A 25182-nucleotide genomic window follows, 5' to 3' on the forward strand; every position below is an offset into this window, starting at 1 on the left:
GCGGAGGGCCGAGGGAGGCGGAGCGCGGCGGCCCTGTCCCGGGGCGGCCATGGCGGAGGGCGGCGAGGCGGAGGAGGAGGCGGCGGCGGCGGCGGCGGTGGTGCAGATCCGGCTGGGCGAGCGCTGCTTCCCGGTGGGCAAGAGGCAGCTGCGGGAGCAGAGCGACTACTTCGGCGCGCTCTTCCGCTCGGGGATGCGCGAGGCGGCGGCGGAGGTGCAGGAGCTGCGCGGGGGGCTGCGCGCGCGCGGCCTGGAGCTGGTGCTGGACTTCATCCGCACGTCCCGCCTGGCCGGCCTGGAGCGCGAGGGCGAGGGCGAGGCGGCGCTGGAGGCGCTGGTGGAGGCCGCCTGCTACCTGCAGGTGACCCCGCTGCTGCGCCGGCTGCCCGCGGAGGTGGCGCTGCCCAACTGCCTGCAGCTGCACCAGCTGGCGCAGGTCTACGGGCTGGCGGAGCTGCAGGCCGCCTGCGTGGCCTTCATGGCGGCGCGCTTCCACGCGGTGCTCCGCAGGCCCGAGGCCCGGCGCCTGCTGCCCGGCGCCCTGAGGCAGCAGCTGCGGGAAAGGCGCGCGGGAGGCGCGGCCGCCCTGCTGGCGCTGGGCCCCTTCGCCGGAGCCTGGCCCCAGGAAGGCGGCGCGCCCGGCTCCATGCGCAGGTACGACGAGGCGGCCGGCCGCTGGCTCCCGCTGCCCGGCCGCCCGCCTCCGGAGCTGGCCAACGTGCGCGGCTACGGCGCGGCCGTGCTGGATAACTACCTGTTCCTGGTGGGCGGCCACCGGCTGGGCAGCCAGGAGATCTCGGCCGCGCACTGCTACAACCCCTGCCTGAACGAGTGGAGCCCCGTGGCCTCGATGAACCAGAAAAGGTAACGCCCGAGATGCTCCCAGGAACTTCTTGCTTTTTCAGTTTGGAATAAATGGAAGCATTTTCCAGTGTGAGGTGTGGAAAAGCCAAGCTGGTTTGAATAGCAAACTGGTTAAGTGTGGTCTTGAGATCAGGTTTGCAGAAGACACAAAATTGGAGAGACAACTAGCGCCTCAGAAGACAGGAATGCAGTTCTTAAAGGAATGGAAACCTAGGCCAACAAACTCAAATTCAAATCAAATTTTATTAAACGGTCACAGACCAGATTAACTCGTACAGCTAGTCAGCGAAGCATAACACCAGAAAAAACAAAGGACAATTTCGATACATAACTGCAATTTAAAATTAGACAGCATAAATAAAATTAAGTATTTGCCTTCGCCTGCATATTGACATTGGAAAGCTCTTGTTTCCTGCGCCTAATAGCGGCTACACAAAATTTGGCCACATTGATCGTAATTTCAGGAACCTTATCTTCTACCAAGGCTCTCATACGTTGGAGTTCTGGTTCATTTTTAAACTTTTGTAGAACTGGGGCAATAAAGGTCAAACGTAGATCCTCGTAGTAACTACAGTGCAGCAATACATGCAGACTTGTTTCCACTTCCGATGAGCCACACGGGCAAACACGTGACTCATATGGTTTGCCCTCATATCTGCCTAGCAGCAGGGCAGAGGGCAGAACGTTAAATCTGGCCAGGGTAAAGGAGTGTCTGTACTTAGGTATTTGTAAATCAGCCAAATAATTTGCGGGTGAGAACCCTCTCCCAAAGTCTCTAATTATGGCATGTTTATCCATTTTGCCCATATGACATTGCAGCTCTATGTCCCTAATGCGTTGGAGCACTTGACTTCTGGCTCTCTCATATCCTGCCGCTATCAAGATCTGCGGGGAGAATCCCAAGCTTCTTATCTTTTCAAACAGGGAAGCTTTCCAGGTGGAATGAAAGGTGTCTAAGAGTGTTAAAGGAGCCAAACCGGCCGGGGAAAAAATAAGTTTTAACCAGTAGTGTATCTTTAGAATCCACAGCCGCGCATTAACGGGTGGTTGTCCAACTTCTAAGCGGACAGCTATATTAGATACACAGGGGGGGATCCCCAATAAACACCGATAGAATTTTGTTTGAAATGCCTCCATAGGCGCAAAATTTTTAAAACTGCAAACCTGGGATCCATAAGTGAGTTGTGGGAGTATTTTTGCAGCAAAAACCTGGGAGGCCGCCGGAACGTATTTACCCCCTTTCCCGTGAAAAAATCTTGTAAGGGCTTTATTAGCCCTTCCTGCGTTGGCAATGGCGTTTTTCATCTGTTGGTGCCACGAGACCCTTTCCTGAAAAGTTATTCCCAGGTATTTGAAAGTTGCTACCTGGTCAATAGGTTGACCATTAATTCTCCATTTGTGTTTCCTTCTTTTTTTTGAAAACACCATAATTTTAGATTTGCTGTAATTTATTGATAGTTGTTCCGCTTGACAATAGTCAGCAAGTGATCTCAAAAGCTTCCTCAGGCCAACGCAGGAAAAGGAGAGTAGGACTGCGTCGTCCGCATACAGAAGCACCGGGATGGGAATACCTGCCAGTTTGGGAGGGTGGGCATTTTCTTTCGCCATATTTACTGCTAGAGAGTTGATATAGAAATTAAATAGCGTTGGCGCGAGGACACATCCTTGTTTAACCCCATAGTGCGTTTGAATTTCTTTAGTTAGATGGCCTGACCGATCGCATCTTACCCTCACCCTGGTGTTTTCGTATAGACCACGGATAAGGCGTAATAAGCGTTTATCTATGTTTGTAGCGCCAAGCTTTTCCCAGAGTCTATCCCTTGGTATTAGATCAAACGCCGATTTAAAATCCACGAATGCTGCATATAAAGACCCCCCTTTTCTAGAGTATTTGTCTGCCAGGTGTTGAAGGGTAAGGGCCTGGTCTATAGTTGAACGCTTTGCTCTAAAACCAGCTTGAGCTTCTGATAGAATATGCTCTCTTTCCATCCACTCCACTAATTTATCACATAAATGAGCAGCATACAGTTTGCTAATAATACTTAATAGACTGATTGGTCTATAGTTAGCTGGCTCAGTTCTGTTTCCTTTCTTAAATATTGGAATGATGATGGCTAAACCCCAGTCCTCGGGGATAATAGCCGCTTGATTTATACTAGTGAACAAGGCGGCTAGCACAGGGGCCCACCATTCGACATTTGCCTTAAGAATTTCTGGTGGGATATTGTCAGCACCCGGGGCTTTCCCTGATTTAAGAGCTTGAATAAGGCCAGTAATTTCTTCTGTGGTTACAGGGGGCCATTCCTTACCAAATTCACTTGAAGCAGGAAGCAGAGCTGGGGCCAGTTGATTTGATGAATATAATGAGAGGAAATAGGCCTCCCATGCTCCAGCGGGTATAGAGTATTCGATTTCAATCGGGGAGTCTCTCCAGCTTTTTGCAATTATTTTCCAAAACATGGCAGAATCTTTCCTTTGGGAGGCCTCCACTAGGCACTGCCATTCCTCCCTTTGTACCTGGAGCTTTTTCTTGCTAATCAAAGCTTTATAACTGCGTTTTGACTCAAACCAGTCTAATGGAAGCGAAGGTAAGTTCGCTGTTCTATAGTTCCTGTACTTATCCAGCAGGAGGCGTTTCATAGCCATGCATTCTTGGTCAAACCAAGGTTTGGATTTATTAAAGTGTAGAGATTGCCGTGGCGTTTTTTTGTTGGTCAGATAAGGTTGTAGCGACGAAATCAGTTCCCGGAACATGTCTAATCTAGCCTCAGGAGTTGGGGAATTAACGAGGTTCTCCTTTCTAGCAAGAAAAATATCTGAGTGAAGTCTTTCCGATATTTCATCACTCAATTTGCTGGACCATTTAATACGTGAGTATCTTAGCTCCATGTTTTCGAAGCATGGGGCTACAAGTTTATCAGAGCAAAATAAATCTTTTCTTACATCCAGTATTAAACAGAGCGGTAGATGGTCGCTGTCAACCCTCTCCACCACTTTACATTCCCGTGCTCTGCTCAAAAGGTTAGATGACACCAGGACGTAATCGATAGTGGAGGCTCCCATGTTGGATATAAATGTAAATTCCCCACTGGGTTCTCTGTCGACACGACCATTTAATACAGTCAAATCCAGATTGTTGGAAAAACGTAGAAGGCATAGGCCTGCGTAATTGCAGCCCTTGTCTTTTGAGAGCCTTGGGGGAATAGAATGGGCTTCTTCAGAAATGGGAGGTACGTCGTGAAAATGAGCATATAACGCTTCGTCTGATTGGCCAATTCTGGCATTTAAATCCCCAGCCAGCAGCACTGCCGCAGCAGGAGTTTGATTCATTAGCTCATCGACATAAGATTCTATCCTATGCCAGAGATTTTTGATAAGCTGCTTGCCTCTTTGGGGAGGGGCATATATATTAATCAATAGAAGTGTGCAATATCTGCATTTCATTAATAATGCCATGGCCACACTGCTCAGAGGCTCCAGCTCGACGAAAGATGCTCTCAGCCTTGTGGATATTAGAATGCCTAGCCCACCCTTAACTCGTCCCCCTTTGTTGCTTGGTGAACCTGCGAGCGAAAATTAGGCAAAACCATTTACATCTAGATCCCCTGTTAGCCATGTCTCTTGCAAGAAGACTGTCAGGGGTTCAGGAGCAGAGGCAAGGGCAAGGGAGGAAACAGAGAGCGAGGGAGAGGAGGCAGAAGAAAAGATGAGTGATGACGACGACCCGAGATCTCCGAGTCTTTCCAGTGAATCAGAAGATTCACAGAAAGGAGCACCAGTGGCCAGGGCAAGGGGGGAGCCTAGGGGGACACCCCAGGAAGATAGAGCCAGAGGGGACTCAGAGGGGAGCAGTTGGAAATCAGGACCAGCGTCACCGCCAGAGAGCAGGGAAGAGGAAGGGCGCCAGGGATCAAGCGCTGGCAGCTCACAACAGGGGGGAGGGCACGAGTCAGGAGTGGCCACACCTCCATCGGGGAGCGAAGAAACGGTCAGACGGAAGGTGGAAGGTTGGGCGCGCGTGCCAAGTTCAAATGCACAGGAAGGTGGCGCAGTAGGCAGCCCGGAAAGGGAGCCAGGTCCTAAAGCCCGCCGAAAGGAGGGAGAAGAGTCAGGGGGGTCAGCGTCAGCGTCAGAGGAATCCCGGAAGGAAGAGACCCCGGGGGGCAGAGGGACCCAGAGAAGAACAGTCAGGCGGAAAAGGTGGAGCAAGGCTAGGATATTAAGTTGGTGTACAAGGGGCGGAGACTCAGATGGAGCTTCGCCGATCTAACCATGAGACGTAGAGTTGCACGCAGCAGCTTGAGAATGGAAACTGTAACTCAATAAAGACTTTTATTTAATGATCGCTGGCTAGCGTGATCCTCTGTGAGCTAGGATCTGGAAGCAGCTCTGACAGTAAGCTCCATCCCTAGATTGTGGGCATCTACGTCCTCGCGGAGAGGAGAGAAAGCGGGTGCCTACTAGCGAGCTCACGAACGGCAGACAACATGACGGCCGAACAGCAGATAGTGGAACTCAGAGAAGCAGTGACACGACTGAATGCCGAGGCTCTTGCATCCAGGAAGAGAGAGGAGGACGCAGCTGCCGCCTACAGGGATCTCCAGGTCAGGTTGGAAGTGCTTACGAAGCAAGGGCAACTGACACCCAAACCGGAGGGGATTGGGTTGGGGAGACGAACAGGCGGTCTGGTCTCTCACTTCGATGGGAATTTGCAACAGTACCCCAACTTTAGAGCAGATGTAATGTGTGCACTGCAACTGCTGAACAAAGACTTTAGAGATGAGCAAGAGAAGGTGGGATTCATCATGTCCCATTTGCATGGAGATGCTAAAGCATGGCTGCGCAATTTGTGGAGAGATAAGGATCCGGCGCTCCAAAATGCGGATGCCTTTATTAAAGCGATGGATGGGTGCTTTTTATCAAGCATTGACGTGGATCTTGCTCGGCAGGAGATACATGGACTGAAGCAAGGGAGGGCCAGCGTAAGGCAGTACCATGCCCGCTTTTTCGCTTTGGTCAGTGCCCTGGAATGGGACAGAGATTCGGCTCCTGTAAGAGACCTGTTTTGGGAGGGATTGCACGGCTCGGTTAAAGATGAAATTGCGAGGGGGGAGAGACCCCGGACCACGCAGGAGATCGTTCAGAGGGCGCTGGCGGTGGGGGTGCGGCTGGAAGGACGTCCGTGGAGCAGGGACGAAGGGCGTGGAGGGCGCGAACCAGCCAGGGGCTCCTCCTTCCTTCCCAGAGAAGCAGCGCGTGCGCAATCCACGCCTCCGCCAGGAGGAGGAGCGGAACCTATGGAGGTTGGAGGTGCAAGGGCTCAGTCAGCAGCCAGAGCCCTAGCACCGGCAGCAGTGAAAGCGAAGCCTCCTAGAGGGAACAGGAAGTGTTACATCTGCGATGATCCACAGCATATGGCGAAAGAGTGTCCCCAGAGGCTCCACAAGCACACTGCAGCCTCAGCAATGGTAACTGCAGCAACACAGCAAGGACAACCACAGCAGGGAAACGAAGGAGTCTGGTTGGAGGAAGAGGCACTGGGGCCCAGCCAGACGTGTCAGTGAAGCAGTCCCCAGAGATTTTACAGCCCATGGACCCCCTCCCGCCCAAACCGGTAGTGAAGCTCACCGCGTCGCTCCAGCTGCCCAATGGAATCACCATGGACGTGCCAATCACCATTGACTCCGGAAGCAATGCGGACTTTATAGGGCAGGACTTTGTCGACCGGCACGCTATACAGTTGCTGCCTGCCACGCTGCCCCTGCAGGTTGTCACGGTGGATGGCAGGGAGCTGCTAGGGGGGCAAGTGGTGAAGCAGACGCCACCAATGGTGATGCGACTTGGGAATCACAGGGAAATCATCAGCTTCAATGTCACTCAACTATCGGACACGCCCATTGTATTGGGCATGAGTTGGCTGGACAAGCACAGCCCGACGCTGGCTTGGTACCAGAGGCAGCTGACCTTCGGCTCTTCCTTTTGCGCTGAACACTGCATCGTGCCCAGGCAGGAAGGAGGGGAAGAGGAGTCACAGCTGCAGCTAGGCACGCTGCAAGCGGTTCCCCACAAGTACGCAGAATTTTTGGAGGTTTTCTGCGAGAAAGAGGCAGACAGGCTACCCCCCCACAGACCATATGACTGCAAAATTGACCTGCTGCCGGGGGCGGCGCTGCCCAAAGGGAAGCTGTATTCCATGTCTGAGGACGAACTGCAGGAACTCAAAGAGTTCATAGATCATAATTTGGAGCGCGGTTTCATCCGAGAGTCCAAGGCAGCGGGGGGCAGTCCGGTATTCTTTGTTAAGAAGCGGGACACGCCCCAAAAAAGACTTGTAGTGGACTTTCGCATCTTGAACAGTGTGACCAAGCCATCGGACTTCCCCATGCCCCGAATCGACGACCTCCTCGCAAAGGTACGGAAGGGCAGAGTGTTCACCAAGTTGGACCTGCGAGGGGCATACAACCTCATTCGCATGCGGGAGGGAGATGAGTGGAAGACAGCCATGTTCACGCCCCTGGGCACCTACGAATATAGAGTTATGCCTTTTGGATTGCAAAATGGCTCCCACGTTTTTCAAGCTTTCATGCATCACGTGTTGGCGGGGCTCCTCTACAAGACGTGCGTCTGTTTCTTGGATGACATCCTGATCTTTTCGGAATCGCAGCAGGAGCATGACAGACACGTCAAGGAAGTGCTGAGCAGGCTACAGCAACATAGGCTTTACGCCAAGCTGGAGAAGTGCCAATTCGACGTGACCGAGGTGGATTTCCTGGGCTACAAGTTGTCTGATAAAGGGCTCGCCATGGACAGCGCCAAGGTCCGAGCAGTGTTGGATTGGAAAAGCCCACGCAACCGGAAGGAGGTCCAACGGTTTGTCGGCTTCGCGAACTTCTATCGCAAGTTTATCAAAGGCTTTGCGATGCAGACAGCGGCCATCACGGACACGCTCAGCTCCAAGAAAAAGAAGTTCATCTGGACAGAGCAGGCGGAGCAGTCCTTTCAGGCACTCAAGCGTCTCTTCGCGTCGGAAGAGCAGCTGCTTCATGTCAACCCCAGCAGGCCGATGAGGGTGGAGACAGACGCTTCGGACAGAGCCGTGGGAGCAGTCCTGCTGCAGAAAGACCCGCAGGGGGTTTGGAGGCCGGGAGCGTTTTACTCAAGGAAGCTCAGCAAGTCCGAACAGAACTACACCATCTGGGACAGGGAGTTGCTGGCCATTCATGCAGCGTTCAAAGCGTGGAGGCACTTCCTGATCGGCGCCAAGCACACGGTGCAGGTCTGCACGGACCACAAGAATCTAGAGCACTGGCGCACGGCACAGTTCCTGAACCAGAGGCAGATACGTTGGGCTGAGTTCTTTGCGAATTTCGACTTCCGAATAGAGTATGTCCCGGGGGACACCAACATCATGGCGGATGCTCTCTCCCGTAAGCCACAGTATCTGGAGGAGGCAACGCCAGCGGCCGCCATGCACATCTTCGCACCGACAGTGTGGGCGTGCGCGGCGGCAACAGTTGACCTGGATGCGGTGCGACGAGCGTTGCAGGATGACTCCTTCGCGCAAGCAAAGATGGCAGAGGTGCACAGGGGCACGGCAGCGACCGACGAGTTCCAGCTGCGAGATGGTTTGCTCATCCGTAAAGGGGCCATCTACGTGCCGGGAGACGAACTTCGCGCCAAGGTACTGCAGCAGCTGCACGACGCGCCCACTGCCGGGCACTTTGGCAAGGAGAAGACGGTGGAATTAGTAGCCAGAGACTTCTGGTGGCCCGGAATGAGAGGGGAAGTCGCGGACTACGTGGCGAGGTGTGACACCTGCCAGAGGTCCAAACCAGTGCACAGACCGCCGGCCGGACTGCTGGAACCGCTGCAAACTCCGTTCGAGCCATGGGAGAGAGTGGCCCTGGACTTTGTCACGGATCTGCCCAGCTCGAGGGGCAAGACGGCTGTGCTGGTGGTGGTGGATTTGTTCTCCAAGATGGCACATTTCATTCCGTGTGCGAAGGTGGCCACGGCGGAACAAACCGCCAAACTGTTCATAGACCACGTGTTCAAGGTTCACGGTCTGCCGCGGTCTATTCTGTCCGACCGAGGGCGACAGTTCATCTCAAACTTCTGGCAGAGGCTGATGGGCTTCCTGAACGTCAAGATCAACCTGGCGTCGGCTAGACACCCGCAGACCAACGGGCAAGCGGAGCGGGTCAATGCCATCATGCAGCAGTACCTGAGATGTTATGCGAATCAACAGCCTGCGACGTGGGTGGATTACCTGCCTCTCGCCGAGTTCGCCTACAACAACACGAAGCACGTGTCCACGGGGGTCACGCCGTTCTTCGCCAACAACGGGAGGCACCCTAGAACCTTCCCGGGACTGGAAAGAATGGGGGAGGGGGAGCCGCAGACAGCAGATGCGTTCGCGTCGGAGTTGCAAGAGGTCCACGATCAGCTGCGGCGGCACCTGGAGCTGGCTAAACACGCATACAAGGTACAAGCGGACAAACACAGAAGGGTTGGCGAAGAGATCCATGTGGGAGACTGGGTCTGGTTAGCAGCCCACGCAGTGCCGGCCAGGTCGTTGGCGAAGAAGAAACTAGGGCATAAACAACTGGGGCCCTACCAAGTCGACGAACAGGTCAACCCGGTGGCTTTCAGGCTGGCTCTTCCGGAGGGTTCCAGAATGCATCCGGTGTTCCACAGATCGGTGCTCACTCCCTACAAGGCACCTCACAGGTTTCAGGAACCAGGAACGGCACCGGGTCCGCTCCGAGAGAGAACCGGGCAAGGGGGAGTGGCACAGGAGGAGCGCATCAACGAAGTCACGGAGATTTTGGACTCCAGATGGGGGGAAGAGGGGGTAGAATACCTTCTCGCCAAGGAGGGCACCCCGGCCAGTGCCAACAGCTGGGTGCCGGGCTACGCTTTAGACGAACCTCTGCTCAAAGAAGAGTTTCATGCCCTCTTCCCACATAGGCCAATGCCAGCAGACTTTTTCGACGACTGGCTTTTCACGCCCACGCTTTCAGCCAGCACGTTCCAGGGGTTCGACTCGGACGAGGAACCGACACGAGACGCCCGTTCCCCAGAGGGGTCACCCTCGGGATCTGCTTCAGAACCCTCGTATTGGTGGGATGATCGACCAGAGGAGCAGTTCCGCAGAAGGTGGCTGGAGGGTCCAGGACGAGCAATGTCTCCAGAAGGCAACGAGGGAGAGACGGACATGGACGTTTTCGGGGACGACCCGGGTTTCGAGCACGGCGGCACAGAGATGGAAGCGGAGGTGACCGTCGTCAACGAGAGCAGGGAGGAAGAACCGGAAGACTTCGGATGGCGGCCCGCCACGGGAAGCGAACTGTATCCGACATTCGTCCCCCTGACACGGCAGCACCCAGATCCCGCACCGGAAGGAGGGGAGGGGGGAAGAGGGGGCTTCGAGGGGGGGATGGATGTCAGGGGTTCAGGAGCAGAGGCAAGGGCAAGGGAGGAAACAGAGAGCGAGGGAGAGGAGGCAGAAGAAAAGATGAGTGATGACGACGACCCGAGATCTCCGAGTCTTTCCAGTGAATCAGAAGATTCACAGAAAGGAGCACCAGTGGCCAGGGCAAGGGGGGAGCCTAGGGGGACACCCCAGGAAGATAGAGCCAGAGGGGACTCAGAGGGGAGCAGTTGGAAATCAGGACCAGCGTCACCGCCAGAGAGCAGGGAAGAGGAAGGGCGCCAGGGATCAAGCGCTGGCAGCTCACAACAGGGGGGAGGGCACGAGTCAGGAGTGGCCACACCTCCATCGGGGAGCGAAGAAACGGTCAGACGGAAGGTGGAAGGTTGGGCGCGCGTGCCAAGTTCAAATGCACAGGAAGGTGGCGCAGTAGGCAGCCCGGAAAGGGAGCCAGGTCCTAAAGCCCGCCGAAAGGAGGGAGAAGAGTCAGGGGGGTCAGCGTCAGCGTCAGAGGAATCCCGGAAGGAAGAGACCCCGGGGGGCAGAGGGACCCAGAGAAGAACAGTCAGGCGGAAAAGGTGGAGCAAGGCTAGGATATTAAGTTGGTGTACAAGGGGCGGAGACTCAGATGGAGCTTCGCCGATCTAACCATGAGACGTAGAGTTGCACGCAGCAGCTTGAGAATGGAAACTGTAACTCAATAAAGACTTTTATTTAATGATCGCTGGCTAGCGTGATCCTCTGTGAGCTAGGATCTGGAAGCAGCTCTGACAAAGACTATATCATGATCTTGAATAAAATTGACAAATGATTGGTCAGTCGCCTTGTTGAGCCAACCAGCAATGTTCCATGATAAAAATTTAAGATTGGCTTTATCACAATCGAATCTTTGTCAATTATTAGCTAACGTACTTTTAGGGTTTGTCGCTTTATGTATCGGACGCCTATCGTCTTTGAATGGCGGGCTATCCAGCCGCTCTATGATTTCAATAGGTGGATGCAAAGTGCTCACGTTTGTGAACACCAGATCTTTATTATGCATAAATTCCTTCTGTGGATAGTCTGTTTTGGCCTGATTTTGGCCCAATTCTGTTTCATCTAGGTATCTCATTTTGTCCCATATGTCTTGTGGGGTCACCTTGGGGATATTTCTCTTTCGGGGGGGTGATGGAGTACTCTCCTTGAAGGGTGGCACATTCTCTCTTGGTGGAAAGTTAATCTCCGCTTTGATCTGAAGGTTACGTGTTGTGGTCTTTTTTTGGTCCCCCTTGATAACCTCGTTGCCTGAAGCTCTCTCGGCCAGCTTATCTCTTAGCTTATCTAGTCTTCCCAAGATGTCAGTTTGTATTAATGGTGGGAACATCCAGAATTGGTCAATTAGGATATTTTCTTCCATAGTAAAGGAATCCTCACCTTTGCTTGCAAGGCATTGCGGGTTCTGTTTGTCAGGCCAGAATTTTGAGAGTTGTTTCCCCTTTCTAAGATTTGCCTGCTTAGTTTTCAAAAGGGGGCTCAAAGGAGCCTTATTTTCAAAGAGCCTAAGTATTGTTGTCCGTGCTTTTAAAAAGGCAGGTCTTGACCTAAAAATATACTTGGCCAGGTTCTGATCCCTAAAAGTGGTCAGTGCTCTCACTGAGTGACCATCATAATGTAAATATTCCACCGAGGTGATATCATTAGCATTAACCATTCCTGGCAGTATGTCATTTAGACTAGATACAAAGTTCATTATTCGCTGTTTCCCTGTAAGGAAGCCCTTGGGCTTCGGGAAGTTCGTGAATACCAGTTTTTGGGGATTTAGGATCAAATTCCAATCTCTTTCCTGACTGGAGGCTTGCCAGGTCTGAAGGGGGGTATCATCTCTACTAGACGCTTCCTCTTCCCCGCTGTTCGATTTGCTAAGTGTTTTATTGCCTTCACAGGAAGAGGCCTCTACTTCCGCAGCATCAGGTTTATTAAAAAGTTGGTTATCCAAGGACTGAGTTGTTACTTCTGCCTTCTCACTTGCTACTGGAGTCAGCCTTGGCGAGTCCTCCTTAGCCGGTTGCTGTGTAACTTTGTAACCTTTGTTTCTCTCTTTTTACCCTTCTTTTTGCTGCCCCGTGTGGTCGATTTATTTGGGGCTGGGGGAAGAAGTTTAAACAATTTCTGCCAATGTATGTTTCGATTACTGCGGGTATACTTGGCTTTCCTTGTTGTTTTAATATTTTTACTTTTCTTCACTTTTACCCTTGAGTTATGTCTTTGCAGATTCTTATTTATTACTGGTTTGTTCGTCGACGCTAGCTCAACTGTTTTATGTTCTTGTGGCATATCATTTAATTTTAACTCTTTTAATTGAGATGTGAAATTTTCTACTAACGTCAGCAGTAGCCCGTTTGTTATTGTTAGATAATTTTTTATGTTGGCTAAATCAGAACTTACTGCTAGGGAATAATCCAAAGGGCGACCGTCACTCAATTCTGTTTGAGAGTATTTTGGAGTAGGTATCTGGTTTTGATGGGTTGATGTAATTTCTTCCGTGGGCAGCTGTTCCTTAGTAATAGAGGTATTTCCCTCCTGAAGTTCCTCGGCTAAAGCTAGTTCTTGCGCTAGGCTGCATGGGGAGTTAATATTTCCAGTATCTTGGTATATCTCTTTAAAATTAGACGTCCAATCAAGAACAGTAAGAGAGGGGGGTATTACTTCATCAATAATTAACTCTTTTTGTGGACTCTTACCCTCCTCCATCTTAGGAAAGTAATTTGTGATTTTGCTTTGTCTTTTACCAGGGCCCGAGGGGCTGATTGCCGAGTCAGGCAGTATACCCAACTCCTTGTATTTTCTTCTAGTAAAAACCATGGTAAAAGTGGTCTTGATCTAGAGAGAGGGCAGTTTACCCCAGGTGCGACTGCCTTAGATTGAGGGGCAAGTGGGGGTATCAATCTATATTCCCACCTGCTCTCTGCAACAGCTTCCTGATGTGCTCATCAACAGCCTCAATATATTTCTCTATTTTGAGTTCTCTGCTTTTAGATCTTGGCAATTGTCCTAAGCCTGTAGTTTTCACCTCAATCATGCGACCAGCGCTGTTTCACAAATGCTGCAACCTAGTCAGAATATAATAATAAAACAATGCTGCCAAAGAGACAGCAGTAATAAAACGGCTAAAAACTACATTAAAATTAAAATTGCCTTATTTAGGCAATTTATGTGCAGCTGGAAAAGGATAATAGTGGAGTTTGGCTATAGCGCATGTACAGCTATGATAACCTTGTATTTCGGGTCTTAGCTTAGTCTTTAGAGGCCTAGCTTAGTCTTTAGAGGCCATCTTCCACTGCCCTATACTGAACGAAGGATATCCAAGAGCCCCAGAAGGGAAACTTTCTGTGGGCTGGTTCGCTGATTCCTTCTAGGTAGTCTTTCAAAGGCCTACCACATAAGGCAGGGCACAGAACGATATCTTGCTGAAGCCGGTTTTCCAAACCTCCAGAGGGTCCTATCCGATACACTGTTGTGGAGTTATTGTGTAGATTAAAAACTTCCTGTAAAAAACTCAGGGTGCCTTCACCAGGAGTCTCTGAGAATATAAAAGCTGGTCTCCTCGAAAGAGTTTATTAAAATGAAGAGTCTTTCCAGCTACAGCACTTCCTCTTCAACTAAGCAGGAATGTTGTCCCCAGCTAGTTCACACAGCCCCCCCAGCTGGGCGGGGGTCAGTCAGTTCAGTTAACCCCCGAATCTCCAAGCTTTATCTTTCTCTGTGTTCAGCAGAGCTGGGTGTCTATGGGCCAATCTCAAAGCAAAGCTCACAGTCGTATCTCTCCTTACCCTCCTTCTCCAGGCACCGTTGGTCAGGTAAGCAGTTCACAGTTCTGTCTTTAGACCTCTTCTGTCTCTCTGCTCTCAGTTCAGGCAGCAGCGTTCTCTCCTCTCTGGCAACCTTGACCGGGCAGCTGATAAGGAGGGAGGGAGCAGGCTGGGACAAGCTGAAGCTCGCAGAGCGGACAGGAGTTATAAAAATGTTCAGTCTTTAAAATGTTTTCCGTTTGTTAAAAATTGGCATCCGGAGGGCAATTAAGATAAGGTTTTTAAAAATAAAAGTGAGCGCCGGAGAGCGTGACTTGCCTCGGCGCCATCTTGGTCCAAACTCAAATTCAGCAGAGATGCATGCCATGTTACACATGCACACACACAATAACCACATATCTGTAGGATGGTGGACACCTGACTTTGCAGGATACACATGGAAATGTTCTTTGTTGTAGCAAAAAAAGAAAAAGAAAAACCTTGCAATTTTAGGCTACATAAATAGAACCAGTTTCCAAGTAATGAGAAGTAATAGTTCCAACATACTCTGCAGCAGTGGACCACATCTGGAGTTCAGCATCCAGTGCTGGGTACCACATTTTAAATCAGACACATTAGGTTGGGTTTAGAGGATGGCATTAAAGACAATGGCCTAGTATGGAAGCTTGTTTAACCTAAAGACTGAGGTGGGGTGGGGGACATGACAGCACTCTTCAGACACCTGAAGGGTTGTCTGTTGGAACAATTGTGCAACAGAAGCCATTGCTGCGGTTGTTCAAGCAGAGGCTAGAGCTCTGGCTCTGGATTTCCTGTATCCCATCCAGCTCTGATTCTAATCAAACTGTCAACTTCCTGGGCGGTTTAGTGGGGGCAGCAGGCTGTGTGCAGCGACACCTTTGGAACTTCTCATGTGTCTGGACAACCTAATCTCAGAAAACACATTTCAGCCACTGTGGAGGGACAGGAGCAAATTAGACACATGTTACTCAAGCCAGCTGCTGGGAAGAGGAAATAATTAGGATCCTGTCCCAGGTGAAGCAAATAATTACTAAATTGTCATTTTCAGGCTTAAGTTGTGTATATTTAGAATAACAGCCATAGAAAGGTGATTTCTGCTCAGTTGCATCCTTTGCGTTCTTGGCAGTAGAGCTTGAGTGGTGTATTGCTTTGTCTTTGGTTTATGGTCAATGAGAGTAGCCTGCAAGATTTCGGCCCATGACATACAGGGCTTTTTGTATTCACTGCACTTAAGATTCACACTTGCTATGGGAAGCTTCTCACAAGCCTTAGATCAGGATGGTAAACCTTGGGGCCCCTCTGTCTGGCCCTTGGGATTATGCCTAGCCTTGCTGCCAGCCCTGACCCACATCCTTTCCAAGTGTTTTTTGTCTCTCTGGGCTGCATCCTTGAATTGTGGTAGCCTTTGCTCTGCCCACTTTTGTCTCTGGCCCCACCCATTACTTGCATGCAACCTCGGGAAGGTTGCCCTTGTGTGAATATGGCACTTGGGCTGGATAAAAGCCTTTCCTGCCCTTGTCTCGGAGGAAGGGTGTGTGCCATTTGTCTCTCACATAGGGGAATTGTTTCCTGTGTCTCTTTGGTGCTCCAAATATATTAGAGTCCAACCAATGTGAAGGGTTCTTTTACCCATTCTTATTGTTGGTCCACTTCTAGTGGTTTGATAAGGGACAAATTCATTAAGCCTAAAGATTTGCGAAACTGGTGGCTCACCTTGCCTTCCATTGGTTTTACTCTACTGAACAGAGGAATGCTGCTTCCATCATGCCCTGATTGTGGACCTCCACTGCCGGGCTCCAGCTGTAGCCTCTGAAGACCTCCATTGGTGAGAAAGGCAGGTGGAAAACGGCAAATACTACATTTTTAATTTCCCCAACAGAAATAAGCCTCTCACCTTACAGAACCTACGAGCTGCACATCTGCATGTCATGTCTACCACCTGCAAACTATTCTTTTTAAAAAAATAATCTCCTTTGACTGTGGTTTTTCTATTAGCCTCATATTATTCTAGTCTAAATCTCTTGAATTTAAACAAAACAAGGCAGGTTTGCTGGTGCCCATTTGAAGTCACGGCTGTTTGCTCACATTTTGTAACATGGCTAGCTCAGATGCTTTCAGCAGGGAAATTGTATTGGTGGGTGGAAATGTACAGGGTGACCTAATTGCAAATGTCAGCAAAGTCAGGCTTCAAAACTACTGACCCTTTTCTCTCCATGCGACACCCACCCACCCGACAAGCTGCAAATATGCATCCTGCTTTTCAGAGTCACATTGCTGCTGAAAGAACAAATATTCTGTATGGAATGAATGTCACTTTTTATAAAACTCTTGCTTACATTTGAACCGCCTTCAGTGATTGATAACTCAGATAATTAACAGTATGTGGAGAGAGTCTGAAACTGTGCTCTCCCCCCTCACTTCCCTTACCAGCCCTGCCCTCACACATTAGAGTGGTTGCGGGGGGGGGGGGGGGGAGATGACCATTTTTGGTTCCAAAGGACAACACTGCTCCAGTTCCCAGCAGGGATGAACTATACATGGAAAGTAGCAGCAATTGGAGCATCTCCCACATAACTTTGGGCTTTCAAAGTTATCTCTGGTATGTGAGGAAACCAGGCTGAAACAGATGCTGTGACACTGAACTGATTTTTTGGGTCCTTTTCATTGGAATTTGATTTTCACTACTTTCTGTTCTCCCTGCCAATGGCAGCCCTGCCCTGGACGACAATCATCACCCTTCTCCAGTCACATTAATGTGAGATTACAAAAAAAAAATCCCATTTTGGAAGAATATGGAAGCTACACAGCAGTTGAGTGTAGGTGTTGCCCTGTTAACATTTCACCCCATTTCACCAGGCCTACAATTTCTTTCTTCTTCCCTTTGCTTCAGAAATTCCTGGGGAAATGCCCTGTTTGTTTGTATCATGATCCCTTGCTTGCCTTGGCTTAGTCTAAGCTTTAGCTTTTTTGATACTGTCCCCCCACCAACAAGCCTGCTCTCAGTGAATTGTCCTCTTTCATTTATTACAGAAGTCCATTTTATTTTCAGCTCCTCGCTATGCCTTTTTGCAGCCCCGTCAGCTTTTCCTTGTAAGCACATCCAGCCATGGGTTCCTGCCTAGTAATTCTAAACTCTGTGAGGTACATATCTGACTATGCTTTGGCTTTCCATAAGATCATATATTCCAGCCTTACATGGTCACATCCTCCCAGAGTTCCTGCCCCATTAAAGAACTGTCTTACTGGTTAAGATCAACTCATGATCCCCTTGTTCCTTCTGAAAGAGGAAGTTGTCAGGACTGTTAGGGATCCCATGCTTAGAACTGATGGTAGGGTAAAGGTTCCCCAGGACTGCTCATCTTTCCTTCCCTGAAACAGCTCTCATTTCTTTCAGGAAGATAGCACCCACCTTTTCTCCTTGAGATGGTGGCCTATAGTAGACTTCAATCACAACGTGTGTCGTGTTTTTAATATATGTTGTGAACTGTTCTGAGATCTATGGGCAGTATACAAATTTAATAAGTAAACAAAATAAATAGTTTATCTCCACTACCAGTAATTTTTACCTGGCTGCTCTCCACAAGGCTATGGGGTTTGTTCCCACTTGGATTTCTATGCAGGTGTACACTGCTTCTTTTGGAATGTAATTCCTAATAAACTTCTTGTTTCTTAACAAAGGTTATTTTCAACATTTTTTTCCATTTCATTATATATCATCTCCCAGAAAGCTTTTATTACCTTACAAGTCCACCACAAATGATAAAAGTTACCTTCTTTTTCTTTACATTTCCAGCAGGTTGTACTTGTTTTATACATTTTTGCCAGCTTAGTAGAGGTCAAATACCACTGGTACATCATTTTCATATAATTTTCTTTCAGTGTACAGCATGCTATAAATTTCTAGTCTGTTTTCCATAGCATTTCCCATCTGCCATCTGGATGTTATGTCCCAAATCTATAATGTCAATTATATTTCTTATATTATCCTCCATCTGGTGGCTTGGCAAGAAACCTGCCTGATGTTGATGGATTAAATCGACTAAAAAACCCTTCATTCGGTTGGCTAGTATGTTGGCAAATAGTTTATCATCATTGTTTAATAGCCTGTAATTTTAAACTAAAAGTGGGTCAGTATCCTGCTTCAGAATCAGTGTAATATAGGTCTCTTTCCAGGACTCTGGATACCTCCCCAGTCCCTAATATCTCATTCATTAATTCTTTAAGTGGTTGTACCAGAAAGTCCTGAAGTTTTTATTACTTTGCTGATAGTCTATCTGGCCCTGGCGTTTTACCTATTTTAGCTTGTTTAATTTCCTCTAGGGATGTGGGTGGTGCTGTGGTCTAAACCACTGAGCCTAGGGCTTGCCGATCAGGTTGGCAGTTCGAATCCCCGCAACGGGGTGAGCTCCTGTTGCTTGGTCCCAGCTCCTGCCAACCTAGCAGTTCAAAAGCACGTCAAAATATAATTCAATGATTTAACTCTCCAACTGTTTTATCTGTAGGTCTAATTTCAAGTTGTTGGCTGTTAGTGGGAAGTTGTATGCCATTGGTGGGCAATTCCTCTCCAGTGTTGAGTGTTACAGCCCAGAGCACGACTGGTGGAACTTTGCAGCATCCTTACCAACCCCTCTTGCAGAATTCTCAGCGTGTGAGTGCCAGGGCAAGATCTACGTCATGGGAGGCTACACTTCAAGAGGTAAGACAAGTACTAGAAAAGAATAGTGTTATTTTAACACTTGTATGCTCTTTGGCATGTTCAATACAGTCATACCTCGGGTTACAAACGCTGCGGGTTGCACGTCTTCGGGTTGCGAACTGCGCCGAATTGGGAAGTACTGGAACGGGTTACTTCCGGGTTTCAGCGCATGCGCAGAAGCACAAAATGATGTCATGCACGTGCGCAGACGCAGCACTTCAGGTTGCGAACGCTGCGGGTTGCAAACGTGCCTCTCACATGTATCACGTTCACAACCCGAGGTATGACTGTATTCAATTTAATAAGCAGTGTGTTTTAATAGCAATGTTTGTGGTTGGTTTTAAATACAGTGGTACCTCAGATTAAGTACTTAATTCGTTCCGGAGGTCCGTACTTAACCTGAAACTGTTCTTAACCTGAAGCACCACTTTAGCTAATGGGGCCTCCTGCTGCTGCTGCGCCGCCGGAGCACGATTTCTGTTCTCGTCCTGAAGCAAAGTTCTTAACCTGAAGCACTATTTCTGGGTTAGCAGAGTCTGTCACCTGAAGCGTATGTAACCTGAAGCGTATGTAACCCGAGGTACTACTGTACCTTATTTTAGTATTACAATATAAGTCAAACAGCTGTTACTTAAGCGATAAACACACACTGAAAGGTTGTAAAACAACAACAACCCTTTCTTTTCACCATCTTGAGTGTGACTTTGACAGGACATTTAAGAAAAATTGCAAGAGAATTAGTGTTAACTGATATTAAGCGTGTGGTGTATTGTGAGGTTGAAAACCTGTTGATCTTTTTTTTTCTTTAAACATTGTATTGATATTATGAAGTGAGTTTCTGAAAAGGACTTGATCTCTTGTCTTCTGAAGCCTTCAGACTGTTTGACTTGCTTATGAAAGGTACAAGGGTGGCAACGGGATTTTCTGAGACCAGTACACTGAATATGTGATTGAGCCCTTCAACTCACATGGAAAAGATGACATGAATTTGCATAAAACCATAGAGTTGGAAGGAACCCCAAGGGTCACCCAGTGCAATGCAGGAATCTCAGCTAAAGCATCCATGACAGATGGCCCTCCAACCTCTGCTTAAAAACCTCTAAGGAAGGAGAGTCCACAACCTCCCAAGGGAGACCATTCTACCTGTCAAATAACTCTTACTGTCAGAAAGTTTTTTCCGAATGCTTAGTAGGAACCTCATTTCTAATAACTTGAAGCCTTGAGTTCTACTCTGCAGAGCAGGAGAAAACAATCATGCTCCCTCTTCCATGTACAGCCCTTTAGATGTCTGAAGATGGCTATCATATCTCCTCTCAGTCTCCTCTTTTCCAGGCTAAACATACATAGCTCCTTCAAGCGCTTTTTGTCATATGCTGTGGAGGGCCCAAAAATAAATCAGTGGCCACATATGTAATAAAATGTCTGACAGACAGAATGTAAACAGGTGAAATATTTCCCATAATTAACCTGGATTTATGCCTGCTACACAGCTGTTAAAGGCAGAAGAACCCTGCTTTCCGCCAATGCCTGTCCAAGCCTAGATTGCAGTCTTTTATCACTTACCTGGGAGAAAGTCCCATTAAATACAAATAGACTTACTTCTGAGTAGACATATATCCCATTGTACTGTAAATTAACTCTACAGTGAATTCATAATGAGAACCTGGTCTCAGGAGACACACCTAAGCCTCTTTGCAAAGTTTTCACATTTTGCACAGTAATTTTGGTTGGGTGGGTTGAATTCTTTAACGTCCACTCACACTTGTGTGGTGTGCTTGTGTATTTGCATAGTATAAATTCTAGGGAGTACCTGATATCAGATGAACCCACTGCAGGAAAGACGCATCCTGGTTGCTAGGGCAAAAGGAAGACAAAACTACGGATATTGTAGGGAGTAGAAAATGAGAGAGAAGCAGGAAAAGTGTGCAGCAATAGCCTACTTTGCAGAGAACAGTAATCAAGCTTTCTCCACATTTTTGAAAAAGAAAACTGACCTGAAATCAGACCTTTTAACCACCAGGTGTTGTAGGCCCCAGTGTACAAATAAGTTGAATTTAAGTTTTCTGTATTTAATATCTTCTCTGTTGCAGACCGGAACTTGAATATCTTGCAGTACTGTCCCAGCTCTGACAACTGGACAACCTTTGAATCGTGTGACATCCATATCCGCAAGCAGCAGATGCTGTCAGTGGAGGAAACTATCTATATTGTTGGAGGCTGCATCCACGAACTGGGATCAAAAAAAAAATCTAGCCAAAATGAGGACATGTTAACAGTACAGTCTTATAACACTGCCACCAGAGAATGGCTCTACCTCAAAGAAAACATGTCAAAATCTGGACTTAATTTGACTTGTACACTACACAACGATGGGATCTATATACTGACCAGAGATGTATCATTGTCAACAAGCTTGGAGCACAGAGTTTTTCTAAAGTACAATATATTTTCAGACAGTTGGGAATCTGTTAGGCACTTCCCAACCTTTGGACAAAACATGTTGGTCTGTTCTATGTATTTGCCAAATCTGATGTGAATGTAAACTGCAATTTTATTTTCCGCATAAAATTCATTAATTGTTGAATAAGAAATTTATTTATCCTAGTTACCATCTTTTCCAAATGGAACACAAGTTGTTTATATCCGATAAATAGTTATAAAAATTATTTTATTGGCCACTGTTGGTATATATAATGCTTTAGAAGAAAAAGGTGATGTTTGCTGCAAGAAGTCTACAGTTGTAATTACATGCCACGTATGAGCAAGACAAAAATGCTGGTGAGGTAATGGGTAAACATCCCCACAAGTTCCATTTATTTTAATCTTTGCTTCAGCTGAGGATCTAAAGGGTTGAGATGATGGATTTGCGAAATGGTGCAGGGCCTTAGCAACAGGTAGGGCCAAAATGTTTCACTTCTGGATACCACCTGCCTGTTCAAGCTAGGAGATGTAGACTTGGGGAAGTTTGCAAATCAGCTCAGAGATAGTCTCACCCAGTGTCAGGGACTGGACTGAACAGAGGAATGGGAAATGAGCCCTGGGTCTGATTGGCTCCTCTAAGAAGAGGAGGGGGGAAGTTTGCGCCCCCCCCCCCCCATTTCCAGCAGTTTCAGAAGGAGAAGGAGACAGGACTGCTTCACAGCTGCGTGAAGAAGTGGCCTAGCTACGAGACAGTGGAGGGTGGGGGGAGTTAGCAGCCAGCAGAAACCTCCCTGGAGAGTATGGAAGATCCTCCTTCACCAAGGGCTTGTAGATACCTACGCATTCAAGAACAAAGGGTTCAAAGGAGTATGACTCCTGGGACTTCCCATAGATTTTCAGGATGTTGTTGGGGAATGAAGAAGAGAGGCTCAGAGTAGCCAAAATCTATGTGTGGAGACATGGATCTTTTGTCTTGCAACCAGATGACTGAATAAAAAGCCATAAAATACAAACTGTTTATTTTTCTTGCCTCTGAGGCTACCGGGGGAGGAGATACTCCACCCCTGACACCAAGGTAAGTAGCCATAGTTACATCTTTCTGGTGAAAACTAATCAAACTTGGGACATTCATATCTCTTTGCAAACAAAACAATGCCACACAGGCTATAGTCCATCACTAGACATTCTTTTGATGGACATAGTGTTTGCCATTGTGTTTATCCTCTTCAGATGGAAATAAAACTTCTCACTCGACTACAGTCATCCAAGACCAAAATGGGATCCAGAGTAATGTATATTTGTACTGATAACTGAGTATTATATCCACTTTTCCCTTGAAGATTTATTCCTTGTGGTCAAGATCAGCAGTCAGTCCTGAAATAACAACTTTTTATAGTCATTTTGGGTCTATGTCTCAATAAGGTGTGCCAAGATTATGCTTTCACTTGGAAGGGATGTCCACATGCCACATAACGGTGAGCTGTATTTATTGTGTACAGCAAAGATTGTTTGGAAAGATACATTTGAATGTCCCAAGTTTGATGGGTAGTTTCTACCATAAAGATGCAATTAAAAAATTGTACTCATGAGTAGTCCAATTGATTTTAGTGAGGTTTATCTGCACCATCTGGGCTGTTTGAGAAGACTGTCTCATGGTTGATTTGGAAGTGAAATATTTTTGCACTGTAGTTTTTTTAGCTGGGTTCTGGAGAAACCACCCACTTTGGAAAGTATGAGCAGCAAGGGAGAATCAAGGGTAGAGTAATGGAAGATGGCAGGAGACCTCAGGGTGGCTTAGAGCTGGTGGAGCCAGAAGTCATGAGGATGGGATGGGAGAAGGGCATGGCTTTGGCAACTGAAGTTTTGACTGAGAGGTGTGACAAGACCAATGAAAAATATGGGCTCTGTTTTACATATGATACCAGACTACTGAGGCTAGGGCTTGCTGATCGGAAGGTCGGCGGTTCGAATCCCCATGATGGGGTGAGCTCCCGTTGTTCAGTCCCAGCTCCTGCCAACCTAGCAGTTCGAAAGCACAAAGTGCAAGTAGATCAATAGGTCCCGCTCTGGCGGGAAGGTAAACGGCGTTTCTGTGCCCTGCTCTGGTTCGCCAGAAGTGGCTTAGTCCTGCTGGCCACATGACCCGGAAAAACTGTGCGGACAAACGTCGGCTCCCTTGACCAGTAGAGCGAAATGAGTGCCACAACCTCAGAGTCGTTCATGACTGGACTTAACTGTCAGGGGTCCTTTACCTTTTCATCCTTATATAATGCACAGGCTAGAGGTTTTCTGTACCATTTCAATGACTTCTGCAAAATTCCCTCTCCTACTACATTATATGGAAAGGCCTGCTAAAGCTCATGAAATTCTGTGCCATCTTTGTAGGGCTTTGATATGAAAGGTTGCATATAAAGATTGGAATAAATAAATGAACTAGGAATAAATCAGGTTAAGTGAGGAGGGAGATGCTTCAGTGGGAAGGTGTCATGAACACTTCTGCCCAAGGTATAGGAGCACAGCATCAGAGCAGCTCGCATTCCCTGCACACAGCTGGAAGCAGTCGTATATCAACTCAACTCCCCCTCTTCCCAGCAAGGAATGGAATGCAGAGGAGCAAAGGGCGGGCTGGAGAGAAGCCAACTCTCTGAAGAAGCACAGGCAGGTGGAGAAAGCAGGAGGGGGAGCCCTGACTCACCGGAAGAGGAGTCATTTAACCACATGAGTCCCAGGAGTAGACAAATGAGAAAGATATTAGACAGGAAACAAAACAAGAAACATAAAGCTCATAGGTTCTGCATATTCTGTGGCTGCAGGAAACATTCTCCAGAAGGGTCAACTGACTCATGAGTCATCTGAAGAAGTGTGCATGCACACGAAAGCTCATACCAATAACAAACATAGTTGGTCTCTAAGGTGCTACTGGAAAGATTTTTTTTATTTTGTTTTGTGAGACATGGATGCTTGGTTAGAGCATCTGAGGTTAATTGTTTGTTTTGCAATAAATCTTCAAGCTAATTACGACTTGCTATCGTGTTATCGAGATGGCAGCCTGGGCTCCAGACAGAAGGGTACCTCAAAAATATTGTGCATGCATTCATCTTACAGAATAGTAAATATTGCTGGGTGGCCACTCCTATGGGCTTGTCTGGGGCCAAATTGATGTGCTTGTGACACATGCACAGGTTTAATCACATGCTCAGTTTGTGAACTCCTTTTGCTGATAGCAAGCAGAAAGGGCTACACTCGCTCCTCAGTCCATCCACCCAGCCATGTTTCTTCTTGCTTGACTTGGGAGAAAAGCAGGGGGAGGCTAGAAGACATGCAGAGTTCCTGGGGGGGGAGGGGGAGGTTGTTTGCACTCTGGAATTGGACTGCGACCCTACTCTGCCTTTATACAGACCCAGCACACTTTGCTGCCTCTACTCCTCGTGTTATGACCCGCCTTGGATCAGGTCATAACCCACTAATGGGTCCTGAACCACAAGTTGAAGACCAGTGATTTGGACCAATGTAGTTTAATGTTAAGGTGGCTAATCAACGAATAAAAGCAAAAACCCCTTTAATATCCCTAAGAGTGAGCTGGTGAATCACTGGTTCAAGCATCACCTCAGCCATGAAATTGCAAGCCACTCTTTCAGCCTCTGCCCCCTTATGTGGATAATACAAAAATCTCACTTAGAGCGTCACAACTAAAATAACTTCCAAATGTGCCAAAGCCCTATGGAGGTACCTGAGTAAAGCTGAGAATGCATTACCTTCACCCACCCCAGAACTACAGCTGCTGCTTGCTGGAACAGTCTGGGGCTCTTGTGTAAGCGGCAATGCATGACTTAAAGCTATAGAAACAAGTTATATTATGTTAATATCGAAAATGTTCAGGAAAGGGGGTGGTAGTCTCAGATGGCTGTTAAATTCATAGAGGGAATCTTTGTTCCCACTTCCCTTTCTCCCACCTATGCAGT

General features: G+C 48.1%; 1 protein-coding gene across 1 annotated transcript; it reads left to right on the forward strand.

Moving 5' to 3' along the window:
• The first annotated feature begins 22 nt into the window (after positions 1-22).
• KLHL42 (kelch like family member 42) lies at positions 23-21465 on the forward strand. Its single transcript, XM_081005595.1, has 3 exons — positions 23-864; positions 18606-18799; positions 20890-21465. The coding sequence occupies exons 1-3, from the start codon at positions 50-52 to the stop codon at positions 21333-21335; spliced, it is 1455 nt and encodes a 484-aa protein (XP_080861721.1). The 5' UTR covers positions 23-49; the 3' UTR covers positions 21336-21465.
• Positions 21466-25182: the final 3717 nt, after the last annotated feature.

Source organism: Podarcis pityusensis (genome assembly GCF_964106645.2).
Source record: "Podarcis pityusensis genome assembly, chromosome: 5".
NCBI lineage: Eukaryota > Metazoa > Chordata > Lepidosauria > Squamata > Lacertidae > Podarcis > Podarcis pityusensis.

What these genes read in the sequence shown, in the direction of transcription:
- KLHL42 (XM_081005595.1), top strand. Translation starts at nt 50, where the DNA reads ATGGCGGAGGGCGGCGAGGCGGAGGAGGAGGCGGCGGCGGCGGCGGCG. An exon ending in GCCTCGATGAACCAGAAAAG is followed by an intron (nt 865 to 18,605) that starts GTAACGCCCGAG and finishes TTTTATCTGTAG; the next exon opens with GTCTAATTTCAAGTTGTTGG. An exon ending in GGGAGGCTACACTTCAAGAG is followed by an intron (nt 18,800 to 20,889) that starts GTAAGACAAGTA and finishes TCTCTGTTGCAG; the next exon opens with ACCGGAACTTGAATATCTTG.